General features: G+C 38.5%; 2 protein-coding genes across 2 annotated transcripts in view; both read right to left on the reverse strand.

Annotated features, from left to right (window-relative positions):
- Nucleotides 1–6,768: 6,768 nt before the first annotated feature.
- Nucleotides 6,769–17,571, reverse strand: LOC146361498 (protein NLRC3-like). The gene is made up of 7 exons (XM_084920713.1): nucleotides 16,348–17,571; nucleotides 15,971–16,199; nucleotides 13,078–14,869; nucleotides 12,814–12,987; nucleotides 10,842–10,997; nucleotides 10,327–10,373; nucleotides 6,769–10,151 (listed from the first exon to the last, which is right to left on the reverse strand). The coding sequence occupies exons 1-7, from the start codon at nucleotides 16,438–16,440 to the stop codon at nucleotides 9,604–9,606; spliced, it is 3,039 nt and encodes a 1,012-aa protein (XP_084776839.1). The 5' UTR covers nucleotides 16,441–17,571; the 3' UTR covers nucleotides 6,769–9,603.
- An 814-nt stretch (nucleotides 17,572–18,385) lies between these two features.
- LOC146361499 (uncharacterized) overlaps nucleotides 18,386–23,597 on the reverse strand; it is a 43,899-nt gene continuing 38,687 nt past the window's right edge. Inside the window, exon 24 of the mRNA XM_084922358.1 lies at nucleotides 18,386–23,189. The gene's annotated coding sequence lies outside the window, so the exon portion shown is untranslated. The remainder of the gene's footprint in view (nucleotides 23,190–23,597) is intronic.

Genomic DNA, 23,597 nt, shown 5'->3' on the forward strand with positions numbered 1-23,597 from the left:
ATATCGAGTGCAGAGAGAGTATGAGCATGCAGCGTTTAACGTGTGGAAGTACTGACCTTACTTTGAGTTTGAGTCCATAAAAAGTGACAAAAACATTAGTGTCCGTTGTGCGTGGGAAGAAAACTTCTTTTTACAGCGAAAAAAAACCCCTAAACAAGCACCGAGTGCGCAACAACATAATGGGAAATTCACTTGCGGATTCTTCCACTGACCACTGCGGCACACCTGCACCAGGGTAAACCTCCGCCTCCCCACTCCTGCTTTTTATGCCTTTCTAGCCGGGTGAAGATGCAATGCTATACCTGGAGAAGCGGCCTCTCTCCTCCCCAGTGCTGCTTTTTGATGGAACAACCAGCATTGTTGCTGTAGGAAACATACCAGTGACCACTCTCCCCTTGGAGGATTTCTGGGAAGGAATGTTGGTGTTGATGGCATATTACTACACCTTGCACTTAACATACCCAAAATGTGTTGCAACGGTCCTCTCTGTCATACAAACTGAGGTAATCACTGATGCCATCCATGATCAAGATGCCACTAGTGCATATAAGAAAGCAATAGCTGAGTGGAAGTCGTTCTTTGAAAAATAGGTGAATACCAAGCAGGATTTTATCAGGTCATTTGCAGTTTGTTTAGTTTTGTAGTACGTTTGTACAACTTTGTTGCTAATTTGCCTAGCAATGTCCTGAGAAACGGCTTTACTTATAATGCTTTACAAATGAAAGTTGTTGTTTTTTTTTTCTTAGTGACACTTTACCTGAGGCATGTAAAGTTTTAAGTCAGTAATGCCATTATTTACAACATTGTGAGACTATGTGACTGTCACAAAAGTTTAAGGCCAAAAATGTAATTTTTTTTCTCTGTTTAGGCCTTTTAAAGGGTTGATTTAGACTTTTAGGGATTGTGCAGCAGCCCTATATTGTTTAAAAAAAGTGTTTTGCTCTCATGAGAGAAATAAATGTTGACATATATCACTCTTGTCCTGGTTGTGATTTCAGTAGAAGCCAAGGAGTATTCTAGGAAAAAGGTCTGTTTTAAGGTTTTTTTGCTTGGACATAATATCGATCCGGCTCTATTTTAAGATAAGCCAACCTGAATCAAGAAACAAATTAATCATACTTCACTAATATTGAGTAGTTTTTCATAGTATTAGAACTATTTTTCTCGTTGCAGTGCATTCATTTGCTGCAAGTAAGAATTCAACACATAAAAAAAGACTGTAATTTAGCATATTTAACTTACCTTTGGGACTTGATATCAAGTAATTTTATCTTAAATTGAGCTTTTTAAAGCTTATTTTAACCCTCTTCAATTCTCAAATGTGTTCTTTTATTTCTGGATTAAAAAATCTTATTTCAAGATTTCTTATTAAGTAAAATAAACTTGCTGCATGGACAGATAATTTCACTTGTTTTCAGTGCTTTTTGTATCAAATGTAGTATTTTTTTCCTAAATATAGACTAGCCATTTTTGCAGCGTAGTAAAACATTTTAAAATTGTTTAAATACAAGAGAGGAAACAGAAAAAAATTTCAAATTAACCAGTCAAGCACTGGCAGAACTGGCACAGAATAAATCAATTGTAATCAAATCCGCTGACAAAGTTTCTCACCTATTGCTACGGATACAATACTATGTACTTTAGATATTGAATCCCTGTATACCAATATAAATCAGACACAAGGCCTAGAGACCTTGGAACACTTCCTTGAGACTAGGTCTACTAAAATATCATCTAGTTACTTCCTAACGAGGCTGGCTGCCTTTGTCCTGAAAAGGAACTATTTCTTTTTTAACAACACACCATACCTTCAGATCTCTGGCACTGCAATGGGAACCAAAATGGCCCCCAGTTTTGCCTGCCTCTTTGTTGGTCATCTGGAAGAACAAATTTTATATAATCACCCAAATAACCCTTATTTACCATTCATTGTATCTTGGAAACGTTATATAGATGACGTGTTTTTACTCTGGAAAGGACCAGTCTCTATACTACTAGAGTTTGTAGAATTCCTTAATGGACACTTTGCGGGCTTACGCTTCACCCTCAATTACAGTACTGAAGAAATTAACTTTCTGGACATGAAAGTAACAAAAAAAGACAAATCTCTGCCCACATCTCTGTATTCTAAACCCACTGATCGGAATACATTATTACATGCTGCAAGTTTCCATCCGAACCACCTCAAAAAGAGCCTCCCTGTAAGCCAATTGATTAGACTCAAGCGTATCTGTGAGATTCATGACGAATATAATGAGAGTAAAGAAGAGATGTTGAACAAATTCAAAGAAAGGAAGTATAAAGAGGACTGGTTAAGATCTGCAGAAGAGAAGGTGAGTTCAGTAAGTAGGGATGTCTATTTAACAACCAAGAAATCTCCAAAACATAAACCTAATCTTATCTTCTGCACAACCTTTACGCCAAAAACCAGAACAATTAAAGAAATAATTCTAAAACATTGGCCTATCCTTCAGAATGACCCAAACTTATTAGGTACCTTTAAAGAACCACCAATGGTAACCTACAGGAGAGGAAGGAATATTAAAGATAGGCTTGTTAGAGCCTGCCAGGACCCTATCACTCCAGATAAAACCCTGATAACTCATAACCTACATGGTAATTTCAAGTGTGGGGCATGCATTAATTGTCAATATACCAACAATGTTAAATCATTCAAAGACCCTAAAGGTGACAAAACCATTGCCATAAAGGGCTTCATTACATGCAGAACTAAAAATGTAATCTACATGATACAGTGCCCATGCAATAAAATATATATAGGAGAAACATCTCGCCCTCTTAAAGATCGAATTAATGAACACAGAAGTTCAATCAAGAGGAATGATTTAACCAGCCCTGTTGCAAGACACTTCAATGATAAACATCCAAAATCACCATTATTTTTCCTAGGCATAGAAGCCATTAAACTAAACCAAAGAGGTGGCAATATAAATTTTATCCGGAAAAAATGAGAAGCATCTTGGATATTCCGTTTTAAGAGTCTGCACCCCAGAGGTATGAATGAGGATTTTTCTATCAATGAGTTTTTATGAGCTACACCTCCTTTTTTTTTTTTTTTTAAACCAGTTAAATTACTCTCACATGAGTAATATTTATTTAATTAATCTTATTATTTTAGCCAAAGAAGAAGTAGCGCTTTAGACATCTCATCTTAAGTCTACAATTCAAGTCTAAATTTTAGATATTTTACATTTTAGAGACATAAATAAGGATCTTTTAACAAATGTGTTCCCATGTGATGATGTAATCTTGTTTTCTAATTCAAACGTGCTTTTACCATTAAAGACCCCCCCCTTTTTTTTTTTTAAACCTGTGTGTATATTTATAGCATCCTCCTTATGCATTTCATGCATGTGTTATTTTCAGACGTATGGGGGTTATGTCACCCCCCCTCCTCCTCATCAGTAATGATCTAGTCCGGTATTTACTTGGGCGTGACTTAGCCAATTAACCAATACCTACCTATCATATGTCAGCTGACCTATCTATGAAGTTTTGACTGGTTAATTTGAAATTTTTTTCTGTTTCCTGTCTTGTATTTAAGCAATTTTAAAATGTTTTACTATGACCCTGATGAAGGCCACAAGCTGAAACGTGTTGGTCTATTATTAAAGTTGTTCTTCTTCCTTCAAGTGTTGCTGGAGTTCCTGCTTTGGGATTCTCTTCAATGCGCACAGCACAGTCCAGGAAAGGCAAACAGTTGTCCTTTGTGTCTTCCCTGATGAATTTGATGTTTTTATCCACAGCTTTAATGTGAGCAGTGAAGGACTCCACTTCTTGTGTTTTGATTTTGACCCAGGTGTCATCTACATATCTGTACCAGTGGCTAGGTACTCTCCCTGGTACAGATATGTAGATGACACCTGGGTACGTATATGAATAGGAAGTTAGTGTGGGAACACACTGCTTCCTATTTGTGTGTGTGTGTGTGTGTGTGTGTGTGTGTTTGTTTATCTGTTTGTTTGTTTGTTTGTTTGTTTGGGGGGGGGGGGTGTCTGTGTCTATCCAAACTTAAAAGTGTTTCCAATAAAGAATCTGGGGGGGAAGAGAAACATATAGATCTGTATGCAAGAACTGAGTGACCTTCACTCTTCTAATGCAACTGTAAATTAACTATTTATTAATGCTACACTTCATTACGCAAGGTGCTTTCATTCAGTAGTGATCTCTCATATTCACAAATCCTAAATTAGTGCAATGTCCCATAAATAATTGTAAAACCTATAAATAAATGTATGTAGCTTATTCTCATTGGTCTAACACTGCCATATGTGTCAAGAACCCACCCACTACTTTAATCACACTCTAGATCTTGTTTTAACATATGGAATAGAAACTGAACATTTAACAGTTTTTCCCTTTAAACCCTCTCCTGCCTGATCATTTCCTGATAACATTTACATTTTGTTATGATCTAATGTTGGCAGTGTTTGTTTTATGTGTGACTCCTCCCACCAGAGGATGGCTGTGGGTTTTTTCCCCTCTCTCTTAGGAGGTGGACACCTGGGCGTGCCTGCGAGTAGTTGGGTGGAGTTTCTTCCTGTCCTTGGATTGGCTAATTGGCTAATCACCTCCAGTACTTAACTACCGGATGACAGCCACCTGGCCCCCTCTCTCCTAACCGCCACCATCTAACAAAGAACCTGTGTTTTGATTCGTTGCTGTGTAGAGTTTCTTTGACAAAGTGATTTGCAAGTACAACCTCGTGTGTGTGTGTGTGTCTGGCGTTAGTACCTCAATTTTGTAAATAGCTGTAAATAGATTTGTCAAGTAGCAATCGTGTATTTTGTTCACCTTGTATATATCCTTCACTGCAACAGCCTAGTAGGCGTGAGAAGCCATTTTTGTTGATTACGTTTTCTCCTGTTTTTCATTTAGGAAGTTAGGTAAGTGAATTGTCTTTTGTTTGGTTTTCATTTTGTGTAGGAAAGCGTAGGGACCATTAGGGAGTTTTGTTTGTTATTTTTGGCACTGCTCACTGCTGAAGAAAATAAATGGCTGCTTAGCACTTTAAAAAGATATTGTTGTTTGTGTTCTTGCTTGGGTGGTGTGTGAGTGGGCCAACTTCTTGTTGCGTTCAATACTCGCCTAGACTAAGAACGTAACAATTTACAATATTTGATTACACAGCAGTGGAGAGTAGACTTTATCACAGTAGATGTCTTTCTGAAAGTGCTGTAACTAAGTTTAAGAATATAATCCACCCACTGTTATCATCTTCAATGCCCTGTACCAACATAGAGCAGAGCAGCTATCTGAACGCTACTCCAAAGGAGGTCGATTATCTTGTTAATAATTTCACCTCCTCACTACGTACGACTCTGGATACTGTAGTTCCGGTGAAAACTAAGGTCTCTAATCAGAAGTACCAGACTCCGTGGTATAATTCTCAAACACGTAGCCTAAAGCAGATGACTCGTAAGCTGGAGAGGAAATGGCGTGTCATAAATTTAGAGGATCATCATTTAGCCTGGAGAAATAGTTTGTTTCTTTATAAGAAAGCCCTCTGCAAAGCCAGAACGTCTTATTATTCATCACTGATTGAAGAAAATAAGAACAACCCTAGGTTTCTCTTCAGCACTGTAGCCAGGCTGACAAAAAGTCAGAGCTCTATTGAGCCAACCATCCCTTTAACGTTAACTAGTAATGACTTCATGAACTTCTTCACAAATAAAATTTTTATCATTAGAGAAAAAATTACCAATAATCATCTCACAGATGTAATATTATCTACAGCTACTTTTAGTACCATTGATGTTAAGTTTGACTCTTTTTCTCCAATTGATCTTTCTGAGTAAACTTCAATAATTTCTTCCTCCAAACCATCAACGTGTCTTTTAGACCCCATGCCTACAAAACTGCTCAAAGAAGTCCCACCATTAATTAATGCTTCAATCTTAAATATGATCAACCTATCTCTAATAATCGTCTATGTACCACAGGCCTTCAAGCTGGCTGTAGTTAAACCTTTACTTAAAAAGCCATCTCTAGACCCAACTGTCTTAGTTAATTATAAGCCAATCTCAACCTTCCTTTCATATCAAAAATCCTTGAAAGAGTAGTTGTCACACAGCTAACAGATCATCTGCAGAGGAATGGCTTATTTGAAGAGTTTCAGTCAGGTTTCAGAGCTCATCACAGCACAGAAACAGCTTTAGTGAAGGTTACAAATGATCTTCTTATGGCCTCTGACAGTGGACTCATCTCTGTGCTTGTCCTGCTAGACCTTAGTGCAGCATTCGATACTGTTGACCATAATATCCTATTAGAGTGATTAGAACATGCTGTAGGTATTACAGGTACTGTACTGCAGTGGTTTGTATCAAATCTATCTAATACACTCCAATTTGTACATGTAAATGGAGAGTCCTCTTCACACACTAAGGTTAATTATGGAGTTCCACAGGGTTTAGTGCTAGGACCAATTCTGTTTACATTATACATGCTTCCCTTAGGCAGTATCATTAGAAGACATAGTATACATTTTCACTGCTATGCAGATGACACCCAGCTCTATCTGTCCATGAAGCCAGGTAACACACACCAATTAGTTAAACAGCAGGAATGTCTAAAAGACATAAAGACCTGGATGGCCGCTAACTTTCTGCTTCTTAATTCAGATAAAACTGAGGTTATTTTACTCGACCCTGAAAATCTTAGAAATATGGTATCTAACCAGATTCTTACTCTGGATGGCATTACCTTGGCCTCCAGTAACACTGTGAGGAATCTTGGAGTCACACATAATGACATGAAGAATGGCTTTATTTGAGTTACAAGCACAACACGTGTTTTCATTACAAAGGAAAGAAATGATGTTATCTTAGATAACTTACATTAACCCTTTAAAGCCTGAATGATATAATTGTCAGAAAATTTTACTTTTTTAAAAATAGTGTTTATTTAACCTTCTTTTGTTTAATTTTTTTAATTAAAAAAATCACATTTCCATATATGACATTTAATTTCTATCATATTGTCTTGTTTTTTTAATTGCTTAAAAATATAGTTTGCAGTTTATTTAGGTTTTACAGGGGGAAAAATTCACACTGTTGAAAAATTCACAATGATGTTGAAATCCCCAAAACTGGCAAAAAAACAAAACAAAAAACCCTGTATGTGTCAAATATGATACACTAGGCGTTAAGGAATTAAATAAGGTCACAACCAAAAAAGCGGTGTAAAAGTCTAGACCAGGGGTGTCCAAACTTTTTTCACTGAGGGCCACATACATAAAAATATAGGAGGGGCTTGGCCACTTAATAGAAATTAGGTATATAACCTTAACTTTAGTGTTAGAAAGTTAGAAAAAAGTTAGAAAAATCACTTAAAAGTGGTCAAATATGTTATATTGGTGAATATAATTAAAGACAAAACTGCCTTCATCACAGCTTTCCATAAATGGATCTTTATTGATTTATTCATAAAAAGCTTTGGTAGCTCATTCACAGAACAGCCTCAGATTTCTTCTTAGACAGAAGATTTACAGCACAGAGAAAAACAATAAAGGGGAAAATGGGACGGGTACATTTCAAGCTTGTTATTTAAGTTATTAGGCTTAGCAAAACATCTATTAACGTTCGTTTGAAACGGTTATCAACATTAACGGACTGAACTGGACTTAATAACAGGCGTCCGTATAATTTTAGTAAATTATTCTGGTGAGTATCAGCTGCGCTGGGTATGTAAATCGGGCCATCCAGCTGCGGTGCTGATCGCCACTCGTGCCAAAAATCCGGACAAATGTCACTTGATCAAGGAGCAAATCTGCATCAGATGAGATCAGCTGACTTTGCATGTGGGCGTTGTGCAGAGCGGTGTGTACTTTGTGTGTTAACAAGAAAAACGCATATAGTGGTGCGCAAAAGCAGGGTAGTGACAGAATTGTTGCGCATTATTGATATTTGAAGCTTGTGTACCTGCACGTGCATGCTTATTAACACACGGGTACTGTGGAATATATTTTTTACTCACCTAAAGCGCTCGTGCTCTCGTCCACTCCCCGCAAAAAAATTAGCAGCTGTGCGGTGTCTGTGCCATCAGTGCTCGGATCGCATGCGATGGAGTAAAAATCAAAAGCACAGCTTTATCAGACAGTTGCAGTTTAATGTTGGCTGACGAGTCTTCAATGCGTCGCACAACTGTATTTCTGGACACGCTGACGTTGTGGAAGTCCTGCACTTTTTCCGGGCACATTATTTCGGTGACTTTAACGAGGCCGTGTTTTATGAGGTCTCCATCTGAAAAAGGCTTGCCATGTCTTGCCATGAGTTGGGCGACCTCATAGCTGGCTATTGGAGCCTTTTCCTGGACAATTTGAGCACGAAAAAAATACTGCTGCTGACCCTGCAGGAGAGCTACCCTTTGCTTTAATTTCTGCTCTCGCTCAGCACCAGTGTCGGATGCATAGGCCTGATGTTTGGTTTCATAATGACGTCGTACATTATACTCTTTCGTAACTGCCACAGTTTCAGTGCAGATCAAACAGACACACGTCCCCTTGAATTCTTTGAAGAAATATTCACTCTCCCACCCTGTCTGAAATTTTCTGCACTCACTTTTCTACCTTTCGCTTCTTTGGTTCTGCCATGTTTAGTAACTTGGGGGTAAATTTCTTCTGTGATTGTCCTTTTTGGTGGAGCAACTGCCTTGATCAACAGTAGCTCCCCCTGGTGTTAAAACTAAGAAGTGCAATACACTCCAGCAAAAGTTGAAGTGCGGCCATATTCTATTCAATTTATAAAATTACTTGCGGGCCAATTAAAAATGGACCGCGGGCCGGACTTTGGACACCCCTGGTCTAGACACACCAACATAATTTTAGGTTCTCAGAGGCAGTGTCATGCTCATCCAATAAAAGGACTAAACATTTACAAAAAATTAATCGTTCTTTGAATGTACATTGGAGAGAGATTTTATTTGCTGATGAAACTGGAGTCTCACTGTAATATGCCGATTAGACTTTTTTTGTGGAAACTGAGCAGGTTCACAATAAAACTACAATGCTGGCATCCACCAACACAAAATAGTGATTCAACAAAGAATAATGTTGGGAACTAATACATTTAAGGGATCACAAGCAAGTTAAAGTCCAGCTATATTTCGTTATTCTAAAAACAAAACACATATCACAATGAACCCTGGCTGCTCATAAAATTTGTATCCATTGGAGACTAATGTGTGAATATCTGAACAGTAAATTGATCTTTTGGGTAAGCTCAGTGACTCCTCTCTGATATCACAGTTTGTCTCATCTGCAACAAACTAACTGCAACTAAAATGTACTGAATCATCTCAGCTGACCTGAGCTTAAAAGAAAAACAGCATACTGATATTCACTGTGCAGCTTTGAGTGGAAAAAGAAAAACAACACGTGGATCCTGGAATAATTGTAGTTTCCATCTTTGAAGGACTGAAGAGGAACTTTAAAAGGAATCATTTAGTACAGTTTAAACAATAACTGACTGAATGCACAAATCTGAAAATGTGTTTCTGAGTGAAAGAGACAGACATGTACAGACTGAACTATCTCTTCAACAGTCAGAGTGTTTCTCTAACAGGAGGAAACTCTTTACACTCAACTCAGCACAGAGTCACTGACGCACCAGACTGACCAAACCATAACCCAAATCCAGCATAAAGAGGTTCAGTGAATGTGGTGTTGAAGGTGTAGAGGTGAATCAGAGTGTCAGAGGAGACTCTGTAGAAGGACAGAGTGCCAGCAGGACAGTCCACATACACTGCTACTCTGTTAGAGACAGAGGAAGAGGAGGAATAGGAGGAGATGCATGTTTTTTTCTTATTGTGATAAACATCAAATCCATAGTCATGAGAGCAGTACAGACTCCATGAATGATCATTCCTTCCAAACAAACAGTCATTACTGTCTCCTCTCCTTACAATTTTTCTGTAACTCACTGATATCTCAGCCAGTTCTCTCCATTCAACCTCCCAGTAACAACGACCAATCAGATCATTTTTACACAACAGCTGAGGATACCCATCATCAAATCTGTCTGGATGATCAGGATATGACTGAAACTCCTCCACACGTGTCACCTTCCTGTTGTTGTCAGACAGTTTGAGATTTCTATTTACTGTGTTTGTGTCGATTGTGAGTTGACAGGAATCTGATGGAGAGAACAAACACAATCCAGCTGCAGTTATTGATCCATCATTCGTTCATTGATCGACACTTTGAAGATGACTCCTGACATTTGAGATGTGAATGAATGATGTGACAGTTTGAAGATGGTTTAATGTGTGCTGCTTTGTTTTCATGAATCACATTAAAAACACACTTACACTTCCTCAGACCTGGTCTCAACCAATGTTCTCCAGCAGGCTCCACCCTGAAAGAGGGGGGGGGGGGACTGGAATGTCAGACTTTAAAATCATATGCTCATTGACTTGTGATTGAAGACTTCTTCATTAAATAACTTATTTGGCTTGTGGTTGCGAAATGAGGCCAAAATTGTTGTTATTACAATTAATTCCAGTTTTTATAGAGCTAGGCTATTAGCTTCCACTTGTATCTAGTTGTTGTGCTAAACATGTTGTGAACTGATCTCGGTACAAAGGTTAAATTTATCTGATCCACAGTCAGAAAGTAACAATTAAAGATTTTTCATTTGCACAGATCAGTTTGGTAAGGGTTTAACTGCTGATGTTCTTGAAAATGGTGGGGGGGTTTTGGAGAACTTCTTAAGAAATTTCTTTTATTTCTGCTCAACAGAGTTTCTGTTGTGTGCAATTTTAAAAGCTTGAGTATGTTTTATTGCTTTATTTTGAATATGTGTTCTCTGTGTGCTTCTCCATACCTTAGAGTTTCAAGTTTCAGATTCTTCAGTAGAGTCACGCCTGCTTCTCCTGGATGATTGTAGCTCATGTCCAGCTCTCTCAGATGGGAGCTCCTAGAGTGCAGACTTGACGCCAGAGAAGAACAACCTTCTTGTGTGATCAGACAGCCAGACAGCCTGCAGAGATCATTCAGAAAGTGTTAGAGAAACCAATTAATGCAAAGATTACATTTCCCTTGGGAAATAAAATTATACTGGAGGTGTTGGGTTGGGTTTTGGAAGTAAATACTAGATATACTCACCACTGGCCACTGAGTTACCAAAAACAAATTTAAGTAGCTATAATTGAAAGTAAAAAGAAAAGACATTTTTAACTTGTTTTCTGTTGGCTGAAGCGGCCATAGTGCATGTAATTTTGGGGGCAGCAACCCAAGCAGAGAAGACCAGATTTCCCTCTCCCCGGTCACCTCCTCTAGCTTGTCCGGGGGAACACCAAGGCATTCCTATGCCAGCCTAAAGATATAATCTCTCCGGTGTGTCCTGGGTCTACCCCAGGGGCTCCTCCTGGTGGGACATGCCCAGAACACCTCACCCAGGAGGCATCCTTGTCAGATGCCCAAACCACCTCAACTGGTTCCTTTCGATGTGGAGAAGCAGCGGCTCTACTCTGAACCCCTCTCAGATGGCCATACTTCTCACCCCATCTCGAAGGGAAAGGCCAGCCACCCTTCAGAGAAAGCTCATTTCCACCGATTGTATCAGCGATCTCGTTCTTTCAGTCACGACCCACAGCTCGTGACCATGGGTGAGGGTAGGGGTGTAGATCGACCGGTAAATTGAACTTTGCTTTTAAACTCAGCTTTCTCTTCACCACTACAGATGAGTACAGCTTCCGCATCACTGAAGCCGCCACACCAATCCATCTGTTGATCTCCAACTTCCTTCTCCCATTATTTGTGAACAAGGTCCCAAAATACCTAAACTCCTCCACCTGGGGCAGGAACTTGTCCCTGCCACCCTGGGCATGCTACCCTTTTCCAGCTGCTGACCATGGCCTCAGATTTGGAGGTTCTGATTCTCATTCCCACCGCTTCACACTTGGCCGCGAACCATTACTGTGTGAGCTGGAGGCCATCACTCGATGAAGCCAAAAGAACCATATCATCTGCGAAAAGCAGAGATTAGATTCTCAGGCCACCCAGTGGAAAGCGTTCAACCACTTGGCTATGCCTAGAAACTGTGTAGATAAAACAGAATCGGTCGCAAAGGGCAGTCCTGGCAGAGTCCATCACGCACCGGAAATGAGTCCAACCTATTGCTGGCTATGCAGACCAAGCTCTTGTAACGGTTGCATAAGGATTGAATGGCTTGTAGTCTTTACCTGTTTTATAGTCTTTGCAAGTTCATTTGGGAAAAAGCTTTTGAATATTTCCTGATATTTCATTTAGTACTAAGGAGCTTGGAAAGGAATGTGCACCACTTTACTATGAGACACTTCTTCAGTTCTGAAGAAGCTTCTCGGATGAGAGGTAAAATGTCTTCAAGCAACTTAAAGAAGTCCAGATGCTTCTCTTTCCAAGCTACTTAGACTACGATGATCTGGATGATTGAGAACCTTCACAGACAACATGAGTAATACAAATTTGCACATTTATAAGACAATTGACTTGCATGCTTTTAACAACACTATCAAATAAAAGAAAATTTAAAAAAAATCATATATTGCAGGAAATTAAACATCAGTTGTCTAAAATAAAAACTTATAGTAGTCTTTACCAACTCGAGACTACATATACCTTAAAATTTTAAGTACTATGTACAATTTTTATTTTGGTAATTAAACTTGAGTGTCAGTCAATGACACAAAAAAAATCCCAGATTATTAAAACAAACATTTTTTTATTTCACTTATTTTATTTTTTATGGTTTGCTTGCTTTTTCTTAACAAACCTAGGGTTAAAAACACATTTTAAATTATTTTTATAAGCCTGACCTGAGCGTTTTTAGTTGTAGGTGTAAAATTGTCAGTCCAGAAGACAATTTTTTTACCCCTGAATCTCTCAGGTCATTGTTACTCAGGTCCAGCTCTGTCAAATTTGAGGACTGAAAACTGTGAACTGAGGTGAGAGCTTCACAGCTTTTCACTGAGAGGTTACAGCTGCTCAACCTGATGGGACATAAATGAAATAATATGTGTCATTTTTTTCCCCTGTTAAAATGATAGCAGTGTCTTTCGAGCATAAAACTTATAACTTACAGAGCTTTACTGGAAGTTTTAACTACTGGCAGGAACCTCAGAAGAGCCTCCTCTGAAGCAGAGTATTTCTTCAGGTCAAACACATCCAGATCTTTTTCTGATGACAGTAAGATGAAGACCAGAGCTGACCACTGAGCAGGAGACAGTTCATCTGTGGAGAGACTTCCTGAACTCAGGAACTGTTGGATCTCCTCCACTAGAGAATGATCGTTCAGTTCATTCAAACAGTGGAACAAGTTGATATTTTTCTCTGCTGACAGATTATCACTGAGCTTGTTCTTGATATATTGGACTGTTTTCTGGATAGTCTGTGACCTATTTCCTGTCTGCGCCAGGCCTTGTAGGAGAGTCTGATTGGTCTGCACTGAAAGACCCAGAAGGAAGCGGAGTAACAAGTCCAGGTGACCATTTGGACTTTTTAAAGCCACGTTCACAGCACACTTGTACAAATGAGTCTCTGCAGATCCTCTTGTTGAGTCCTGATAAGCTATGTCTTGTTCTTTTAGCAGATTGACTCCGGAGTTGATGAAGGTCAGATGGACATGAAGAGCAGCCAGAAACTCCTGAACACTGAGATGAACAAAGCAGAACACCTTGTCCTGGTACAGTCCTCTCTCCTCTTTAAAGGTCTGTGTGAACACTCCTGAGTATACCGAGGCTGCTGTGATATCGATGCCACACTCTGTCAGTTCTGATTCATAGAAGATCAGGTTTCCTTTCTGCAGCTGCTCAAAGGCCAGTTTTCCCAGAGATTCAATCATCTTCCTGTTCTCTGGACTCCAGTGTGGATCTGTCTCAGTTCCTCCATCATATTTGATCCTCTTGACTTTGGCCTGAACCACCAGGAAGTGGATGTACATCTCAGTCAGGGTCTTGGGCAGGGGTCCTTTCTCTTTGGTTTTCAGCACATTCTCCAGAACTGTAGCAGTGATCCAGCAGAAGACTGGGATGTGGCACATGATGTAGAGGCTTCGTGATGTCTTGATATGGGAGAATATCCTGCTGGCCTGCTGTTCATCTCTGAATCTCTTCCTGAAGTACTCCTCTTTCTGTGGGTCATTAAACCCCCTGATCTCTGTCACCACGTCAAAACAACACGGAGGGATCTGATTGGTTGCGGCAGGACGTGTGGTTATCCAGAGGCGAGCAGAGGGAATAAGATTCCCCCTGATGAGGTTTATCAATAGCACGTCCACTGAGTCGGACTTTCTAGGGTCAGTTAGGATTTCAGATTTGTTGAAGTCCAAACTAAGTCGGCACTCATCCAGACCATCAAGAATGAACACAACCTGTAAGTCTTCCAGCCTGCAGATTCCTGATTCTTTAGTTTTAGTAAAGAAGTGATGAACAAGTTCCACCAAGCTGAACTTTTCCTCTTTCAGCACATTCAGCTCTCTGAATGTGAATGGAAATATGAACTGGATGTCCTGGTTGGCTTTGCCTTCAGCCCAGTCCAGACAGAATTTCTGTGTCAAGACTGTTTTCCCAATGCCAGCCACTCCTTTTGTCAGCACTGTTCTGATTGGTTTATCTATTCCAGGTAAGGCTTTAAAGATGTCTTCTTGTCTGATTATTTTTTCTGGTCTGTATTGTTTCCTGGATGCTGTTTCAATCTGTCTGACCTCATGTTCATCATTGACTTCTGCACTCCCTCCCTCTGTAATGTGGAGCTCTGTGTAGATCTGATTCAGAAGAGTTGGCTTTTCTGCTTTAGCAATCCCCTCAAACACACACTGGAACTTCTTCTTCAGCGAAGATTTGAGTTCATGTCGAAAATCTGGATCAAATATTTCTGAAAACACACAAATACATTTAATGATGGAATTATTATCCAGTAAATACCCCTACATCTTTCGTCCCCCCAATATAGGTTTTTGAATCTATGTTGGTGCATCTTTTCATTTATCATTCAATTTCCCATTTATGCAGCAGCTTAACCCCTTAAGACACCAAGTCCGCAACAGCTTATCTTTATATTTTTACATGCTGTAGTGCCATTTTTGGGAGCATTTCAAGTTGCTATACATCAATACAACCGTTATAGCCCAAATTTTAGTCATATGTATGCATTAAGTCCATAGAAACTACATGAATTGCAAAAAAAGCGCAATAAACTACAAAAGAATTTAAAATCGTTTTTGATTTTTCATATATTTCTAGTTAGAGAAATTTAAGAGGTTTATTCCTCAAAACTGTAAATACAAAAAAGTTGCACAAAATAGTTTCCAACCACAGGAAATTTATTTTGAGTGTCTTCATAGTTTCATTTTTGAGATACATCAATTTTTATATACTGAAGGAAAAACGAAAATAAATATTATAATGCAAATTTGCAAAACAAACAGCATATGCATCAAAATAAACTATTTCCAGCAGTGCAATTTGAGTTCTAAGTATCCCAGAAACGACACAGAAAGTCATAAAGTCAAATATGACTTTTAAAAACACCAGTATAGGCTTATATGGCCCTGAAGGTACAAAAAAAAAACAAAAAAAAAACAACCTACATTTTCCACGAAAATGACGTCACTTCCGGTTTCGGCCAGGTAATGGCAGACATACGATAGTTCACACTGATGTCTATTCCAACCTAGGAAGTGTTGCGAACAGCTGATCGGATCGGCAAAGCATGTTTCTGGAATATTATGTTTGTGTTGCTGCAAGCGCTTTTTATGCAGTTTTTGCAAAGCTATATGTGGAAGGAAACCGTGACCTAGGACTAGCTAATGGCATAACATGTAAGTACAACTCCTCCGGTTTCATATGCAAAAAAAAAATTTGCACTACCTTACGTGGTTCCAGTTCTACAGAGATTTAAAAATAGTTACGCAAAACCGAGCGTGCCCACTCCAGCCGTTTTTAGAGGGTTAAATCTTTAAAGACATCCTCTTACTGCTCTGCAGACAGTCAGCCAGTTCCTCCTGCTTCAGTTTCCTCAGGAAGTGCAGTGTTATTTTCACAAATGCTTGTCTGCTGTTCCTGGTCTCCTCTTTATCTTCATCCTCTAAGACCCCATCATCCTCTTTCTGGCTCCCTAAGCATTCTGAGTAATCTGAACTCAGAGTCTTCTGGATCTTCTTCAGCTCATTCTTCACAAAAGTCATGATGTTGTCCTCCAGCAGCTAGAACAGAGGACGATATGAATAATCCATCCAGACTGAAATCATTGAACAAAACCTCAGATCCATCATGGATACATTAACAAAAGTGCAGTATGGAGATCACAGTGAACAGAACAGATGTAAGAGCAGTTGTTCTACATGTACAGACCATAAATACAGAGTCCAAATGTGCTTGATGCTGCTTGGCAGGTTGACCACTGGGAACCTTTGAACTCTCATGGTCCACTCTATGAAGAATCATGAAGAAGTAGTTCACATTATGACTTTCCACACAGAGATAAATACAAGCTAATGGACACAACAGATGTTTTGATGTTTCTCTTGGTGTTTCGTAAAATGGAGATCCTTGTCTCTGACATTTGAGAAGATCAGATCAGATGAGAAGTATGAGGAGTTTTATTTTTGGATTTTGTTTATTTTTGTTTTTACATTACATTTTTAAATTTTAAATTTAATTTTAAAGCCAAAACAATACCCTACTCTTTTGTGAAGTACACCTCATGAGATAAAGAACTTTGTGAACATTATTCCCAGATCTTATCATCCATCTTCATTATTGTCCTTTTTGATAGGTGTTTGTGGATGAGGTCAACTCAAGAGTCAAAAACAATGGCTGTTATGCTTGTCTTAAAAGAAGAAATAGTTAATCTACTTGACATTTTTAGCACTTAAAAATGGATTACCCTTCCAAAGTGAACCAAATTTCCACTAATTAGAAATTTATTTAACTTAACTAACAATTTGCAATATGAAAAAGAGCCGTTTCAAAACTACCCATTAGTACCAATTATTATCTTGAAGAATCAAATCTGCGCATCAACAGGTATTCATATATTAGTAGCATAACATATGATATAAATGTACATAAAAACATGTTTATAAAGGTCAACAGAAATCAAGTACACAGGTAAAAACACCTACATAATTATTCCCACTCCAGCATCATGTTCTTCCAGTGAACGTAATTCACAAAAAATAAACAACAGACCAGAACTTCCCCATTTTCTCTTTTTGAATGCATTTCTAAAATGTGGACTTCAAGCTATATGTCAGTTTTGAAATGGTGTTGATCAGTCAATAGTTATGCAAAATCATTTTTGTGACGCTTTTTTCCTGAATACTGTGATCATGTTTAGTGCAGGAAGAAACCATAAATGCATGTTTTTCGAAGGAAAGCACACAAAGCAAACAAAAAAAACCTCAAAACATTACATCTGAATTCATTTGTAATTAATTTTAAACAGTTGTATAAAAATGCCTGAGGCATTGGCTGCAAATTTATGTACTTTTTGCATGATTTTAGATCAATTATGTTAATACAATATGTAAAACTGACACTTAGCTTCTTCACAGTAGAAATGCATCAAAAAAAAAAAAAAAAAGAAATGCATCAAAAAAAAAAATTAATTCTTCAATCTTTGGCTGCTGTGTTTAAGGGAAAAAACATAACTCAGAAACACACAGCTTTACATATGAACATAAAAGTGTGTGAAAAGGAGCTGAGCTGTGACATTAAACATGTTGGGAAATTTTTTCAGAAAAAACAGTTCAACCTAAGTCAGTAGGAACATTTAGTGACACATTACCTTTCTGCAGCAGAAGTACTTTCTTTAAAATAAGGATTAAAATCCTTTGACATGTCACTTTTTAAGGACACACAGCTGTGTTCAGGCTTCTGATACATCCTGACAGAGAAAAAAACCCAAAGCACACTTTAGGGTTAAGTTTTAAATTCTGTAAATAATTGTGAAACTAAAATAGTTTTGTATAAACTAGAAGAAAACAAATTACAAACACGATGAATATGATGGAGCAAACTACAGTAGATATAATAAATCATCCAAAATTCAAATTATTGTATTCAACAATTTGTCCTCTGAAATATTTTTTCAGCCCCATTTTAATACTGAGACATACTTACTCTGTGTCAGATAAATGTCTTTCTCTAAAACAAATATGAAGATCCTTTGACGTGTCACTCTTTAAGGACACACAGCTGGGTTCAGGTCCAGGTTGGTTCCTGTGAATAATGATGGAGCAGTGATGTGAGTGCTGAGCTGTGACATGGAGAAGAGTCATGGACAGTTAGAGATGGTCATCTCACCTCTGAGCTTTGGTCTGGCTCTCTCTGGCTCTTTTAGAGGGAGGGACTCCCTCCTCTCTGTCCTCACACTGATCCATGTTGCTGAATTCACATCAGCTCACACACACTTTCTACCTTCACCTGCAGATGAAACACAAATCATTCATGTGCACATCAACTGAAATCCTCGTTTCCATCATGTGTGCTGTCCCAACACCAAATATCAGCTGCTTCTTTCCTGCTTCATCTCGGTGTCAGCTGAATGCAGTCAGACAGCAGTGTGAGGCAGAAGAAGCTGCCATCAGCTTCTCTACTTCTACTATCAGTCTACTAGATGGAGACATGAAGCTCACGCGATGCATTCACTGACACATCCTTATTCACTGTGACTGGAAGCTTAATATTCAGTCAGTTCAATATGTCAGAACAACATTTTTAAACATTTCAGCTGATCCATGACTCAAAGAGGATAAGCAGAGTTAAAAACTTCACTTTAATTATTCTTGCGTACTGTGCAGAGAACTGTACGGTGGCCCTGAGAGGCCAAACGGACTGCAACTTCAGAAAACACTTGCAAAAAGAAAAATGCTGCAAAAAGAAAAATGCTGCAAAAAGAAAAATGCTGCAAAAAGAAAAACACTTGCAAAAAGAAAAATGCTGCAAAAAGAAAAACGCTGCAAAAAGAAAAATGCTGCAAAAGCACACAAAGCACAACGGAAATAGGAAAAAAGACAACGGAAATGTTTCTGGGGAGACAATAACCGGACGGACCAGTTGCACGAACCAAAACATGTATGTATGGCTGTATCCCAATTCAGGGACTGTTTCCCAATTCAGGGTCTGCAGCCTTAAAGTACGCAGCCTTAACGGTCCTCAAGGGCCGCATTCAAAGACCGCTGAGGCCGGAAGTGTGAGGCTTGTAGGCTTGTGAGATGGGACGGTCTAGCCTCCGTTGCGCTGCCCAGGTTGCCTAGCAACCATGATACTAACAGCTGGAAACGTTTCATACAGCTTTGTTTGACAGAAATGAAGGAGAACATATTTTGTACATTTGTTTCTACATGAGCTCTGTGTGATTTGTCTTTTTTCCTATTTCCGTTGTTTGTGTGCTTTTGCAGCGTTTTTCTTTTTGCAGCATTTTTCTTTTTGCAAGTGTTTTTCTTTTTGCAGCATTTTTCTTTTTGCAAGTGTTTTTCTTTTTGCAGCGTTTTTCTTTTTGCAGCATTTTTCTTTTTGCAGCATTTTTCTTTTTGCAGCATTTTTCTTTTTGCAAGTGTTTTTCTTTTTGCAGCATTTTTCTTTTTGCAAGTGTTTTCTGAAGTTGCAGTCCGTTTGGCCTCTCAGGGCCACCGTAGAACTGTACTGATTTGCACTCACTGATTTGCTGTTAATAAGCCTCTTCTATCTAGTAGTGTATCTAGTAGTATTTTCTAGTATTAAAGTAGACAGCCAAACATGGATGTTACTAACTATTCTCTACATTATCAATTAATTATCAGTTTATATGTTTTAATTTACGATTTTTTTGAAATAAAATTTAAAAAGTTCGAAGCTGAATGGAGTGTCCAACTGTTCACAGACTATGGATTAATCATCTGATCACTGCTCTCTAATCATTCCTCCATATTTCTCTCCAATGTATGTCAACATGGATAACACGCAGACCAGGCACGTGCAGAGGGGGGGGGGGGGCTAGAGGGGCTTGAGCACCCGCCCCTTTCCTGATGGGTGCCCAAAGTGCCCTGTTGTTGAGGCAACTTTTTAAAAAATATATATTAAAAAAATATATTTTTTAATGTGTGTGTGCGTACGGAGTCCTGTCTGTGCCCCTCAACAATAATATTTAAGTATTAATCACAGTTTTGCTAAATAAAAGGATCTGGCTTGCATCAGTCACATGATCACAATTAACCAATGATCGCCCTTGACGGCAGAACGCGCTGGTTACGAGCTCACAAAGAGCACGCGCATTTTTAGCGGTCCGGAGCTGTAGGAGAAACACAAGTTAACTCAGGGACACAGACTGATGCGACAAAACCAGTAAGTAGGTGTACAGCGTACACTGTAGTGTATAGCACCCAGGAGTATTAGCTTATTATGTACACGTTGGTAAGCTGTCTTGTTGCAACTGACGAACTGAAACAAACGAGCGTGCTGTGTTTGCAACAGCGCGACGAACATTACCTGTACTTTTATTAACTGCACAAGTAGTGCTAGTCATAGCTGCTGGCTACCTGTGTAAGGCTGTCATGGGTCTGTAGCTCTGTCCACCGTTTTAGGGAACATATTTAGTTTTAAAGTATTTAGAACATATTTAGTTTTAAAGTAAGTTTCTGGGCTTTTCCTGCCTTTCTGGAGGGATTATATTTCACTAAAAAACGATCTAATATGCATGTCCACATAATTATGCATTATTATAATTATAATATATTAAAAAAAGCAGATTATATTAGATTTATATTTTAAATAAGACAAAATTTGGATTTTGCAGCAGTAAAATTATTGTATCTCTACAGTTTAAAAATGTAATAAGCTTTGCCCCTGCACAGAGTGGATAGTGAAACAAATGGAATCATCATAAATACATTATTTCATATTTATTACTTCCCCCTCCTCATTGCTTTATTATTGTAGCTCTAGTAATAAATAATAATGTAAGGATTCTGGATCAGCACAGTGATGCCCATAGTATATACAGTATTCTGAAGAAGGTCTAAAATGTCACTGTGTGTGCGTGCATGTGTGTGTTTTATTTAGATGGATTTTAAAAAAAAATATTACTCATGATATAACATTGTCCAGACATGCCTGGTAAGGACATGAGGAAACAGTAGGAGCTGTGTGAGGCTACTAAAGGCAGTGCTATAACATTTTTCTGTCATCATTTATTATAGATTAAGTGCAAGAGTTGTTAGGTGTGGATAATTAGATTATAGTTTATTGCAATAGCAAGTTGTGCCTTGTTCTCACATAGACAGCAAGTGGAGAGTGATATATGAAATGATGGGATGGAAGGAAGAAGAGAAGCAAAGAGTGATTCACAGGCAGAGCCTAATTTATTTCTCACAGTTTTTTGTTGCCTTATGGTTCCAAGCGCTGTCACCAATCTTTGCATTTTGTTATTATCTCATGACACTTGTTTAATCAGCTACCATCTCTCCTATGGACTTTTTAATGTCTACAGTCTCAGATCAACACAGCCCTGCCCTCCAGCACTATCCACAGCAACCCCTCAACAGCAACATTGTACCCATCAGGTAAAACATCGGCTACGTTTGCTTTGCCTTGTTGCCCATATTAGATTCTTGATGAATGTGTGTTGTTGTTATTCAGCCTGGTTCAATGTGCCCCTTTTTAACTTTGAGCACCCGCCCCTTTAAACCTCTCTGCACGGCCCTGACGCAGACGTCACATAAACACTGACATCTATGATCATATTATCTAAACACTGCATATTAGCAAAAATTTCATCTATAGTTAAACAAGAATGAACATGGATCAAGTGTTTGATGAATAAAATACATAAGTTAATAACTTGAATAAACTCACACATTATGACAAACCATTTTATTTTAGGACTTAATCAGCAGCACACTGTTGTGTTTGACTTTAATGGTGAGACTACAGTTTTCTTCTGGAAAACAAAAACCAACAAATTCAGTATCTGGTTTAAACATATGAATCTGATGTGACCGAGTTCTGACTGATGGTTTCTGACTCTCCTCCTGCTAAAGGCTCATGAATCCTACAGTACACAGCTTTCCTGCATACACATGAACAGGACTAACCTTTGCACTAATCCGACATTTCAGAGTTTCTTTTGCTGCTCAGAAACAAATACAGAAAAATTATGAACAATAATCTGTCCATTCACTCACACTCATGATTTTTAAAAAAGCTAAATATTCACAGCAAAACAGTTGAAGAAAAAGAAAAACCTCCCTTTAATGAAGACAAATCAAATAAAGAGTTCCACTAAAAACCTTTATTTAAAGACAGTTTTTTACTGTTTGTGTACAAACTGATCTATGTGTCTGTTCAAATGGTTTCTTGTCATTTAATGGTGTATGTGCATAGGACACTCCTTCATTGCCTCACTTGTAAATATGCTGTCTGACTGGTCAGACTGGGGCGTCAGTTCACATACTGACGTGTGAAGACATGAAACCTTCTTCTAACTTTGGCATAAAATGGCTCAAAGTGTGTGACAAAAGAGGGAAAACACAGTCTGTAGATGATAGACTGTTTTAATGAAGCTACTAAATGAAGCATAAATGTGTTTATCCCATTAAATCAGTATGTTAGCAGAGTCTGTATGAGTCAATGAATGAGACTAAACAAACAAAAAAAAGTGGGAGCTTTTTTTCAGAGCTGTGACATTATTTACACACATACTGAGAATCCTTTCAGAGAGCTAAAACAACAACAACTAAAGGTTAAATTAACATTTGACCTCGGGGATGAAGTGCACTGTAAAAGTAGTAACTAGCAGTTGTTGATCTCAGTAAAGTTTTCAAATTAATTAGACTCAAAAATATAGATTTGATAACTGTTGATCTCTGATCTGAAACAACACCAGAGAAGATCAGGTTTGCAGCATAAGGCTACGTTCACACTGCAGGCGAAAGCGCAGCAAATCTGATTTTTTTGACCCTATGCAACCCATATCCCATCATGGTATGACACTGTGAACGGCATCCGATATTTTCAAATCCGATCTGGGTCACTTTCGTATGTGGTACTGAATCCGATACATATCCGATGTTTTAGAAAGCGACTGCTGTTTGAATGGTCATGTCGCATTAAATCCGTCTTTAACGTCACTGACAGAAGACAGAGGCCAATTATCAGCGCCGGAGAAGACATCGTGAACGCTTCCTGGCCATCCAGTGCAGATGTTAGTGAAACTGTTGGGAAGACAACGTTGGAGAAACGTGAATATTTTATTTGTACTGTATAATCTGCAGATTCTGACAGAAATCTGCAACTATCCTTTGAAGCACCGCTGCTCTCTAAAACAGCAATAAGGATAATTATTAGGTTATTTACATTATTATGTAAATAACAAAATAACTTAAAGCAAAAATTGGGAAACGTAAAGTCCAAAGTCTTTATATTAAGGGCCATCAGTCAAACAATATTGTTTGCTCTGGGTCTAAACGGAACGCGTTGTGTGTGACGTTGTCTTTTGCGCATGCGGGCCGCTTTGAGCGTTCACACTAGAGCGTGTTTGCTGTCACATTTTATTTGTAGTGTGAACAAGCAGACAAAAAAATTGGATTTGATCAAAAAATCTGAATTGAGCATTAAGACCT

This window comes from Perissodus microlepis, chromosome 23 (genome assembly GCF_051167445.1).
Source record: "Perissodus microlepis isolate ML-2025 ecotype Zambia chromosome 23, ASM5116744v1, whole genome shotgun sequence".
NCBI classification, from domain to species: domain Eukaryota; kingdom Metazoa; phylum Chordata; class Actinopteri; order Cichliformes; family Cichlidae; genus Perissodus; species Perissodus microlepis.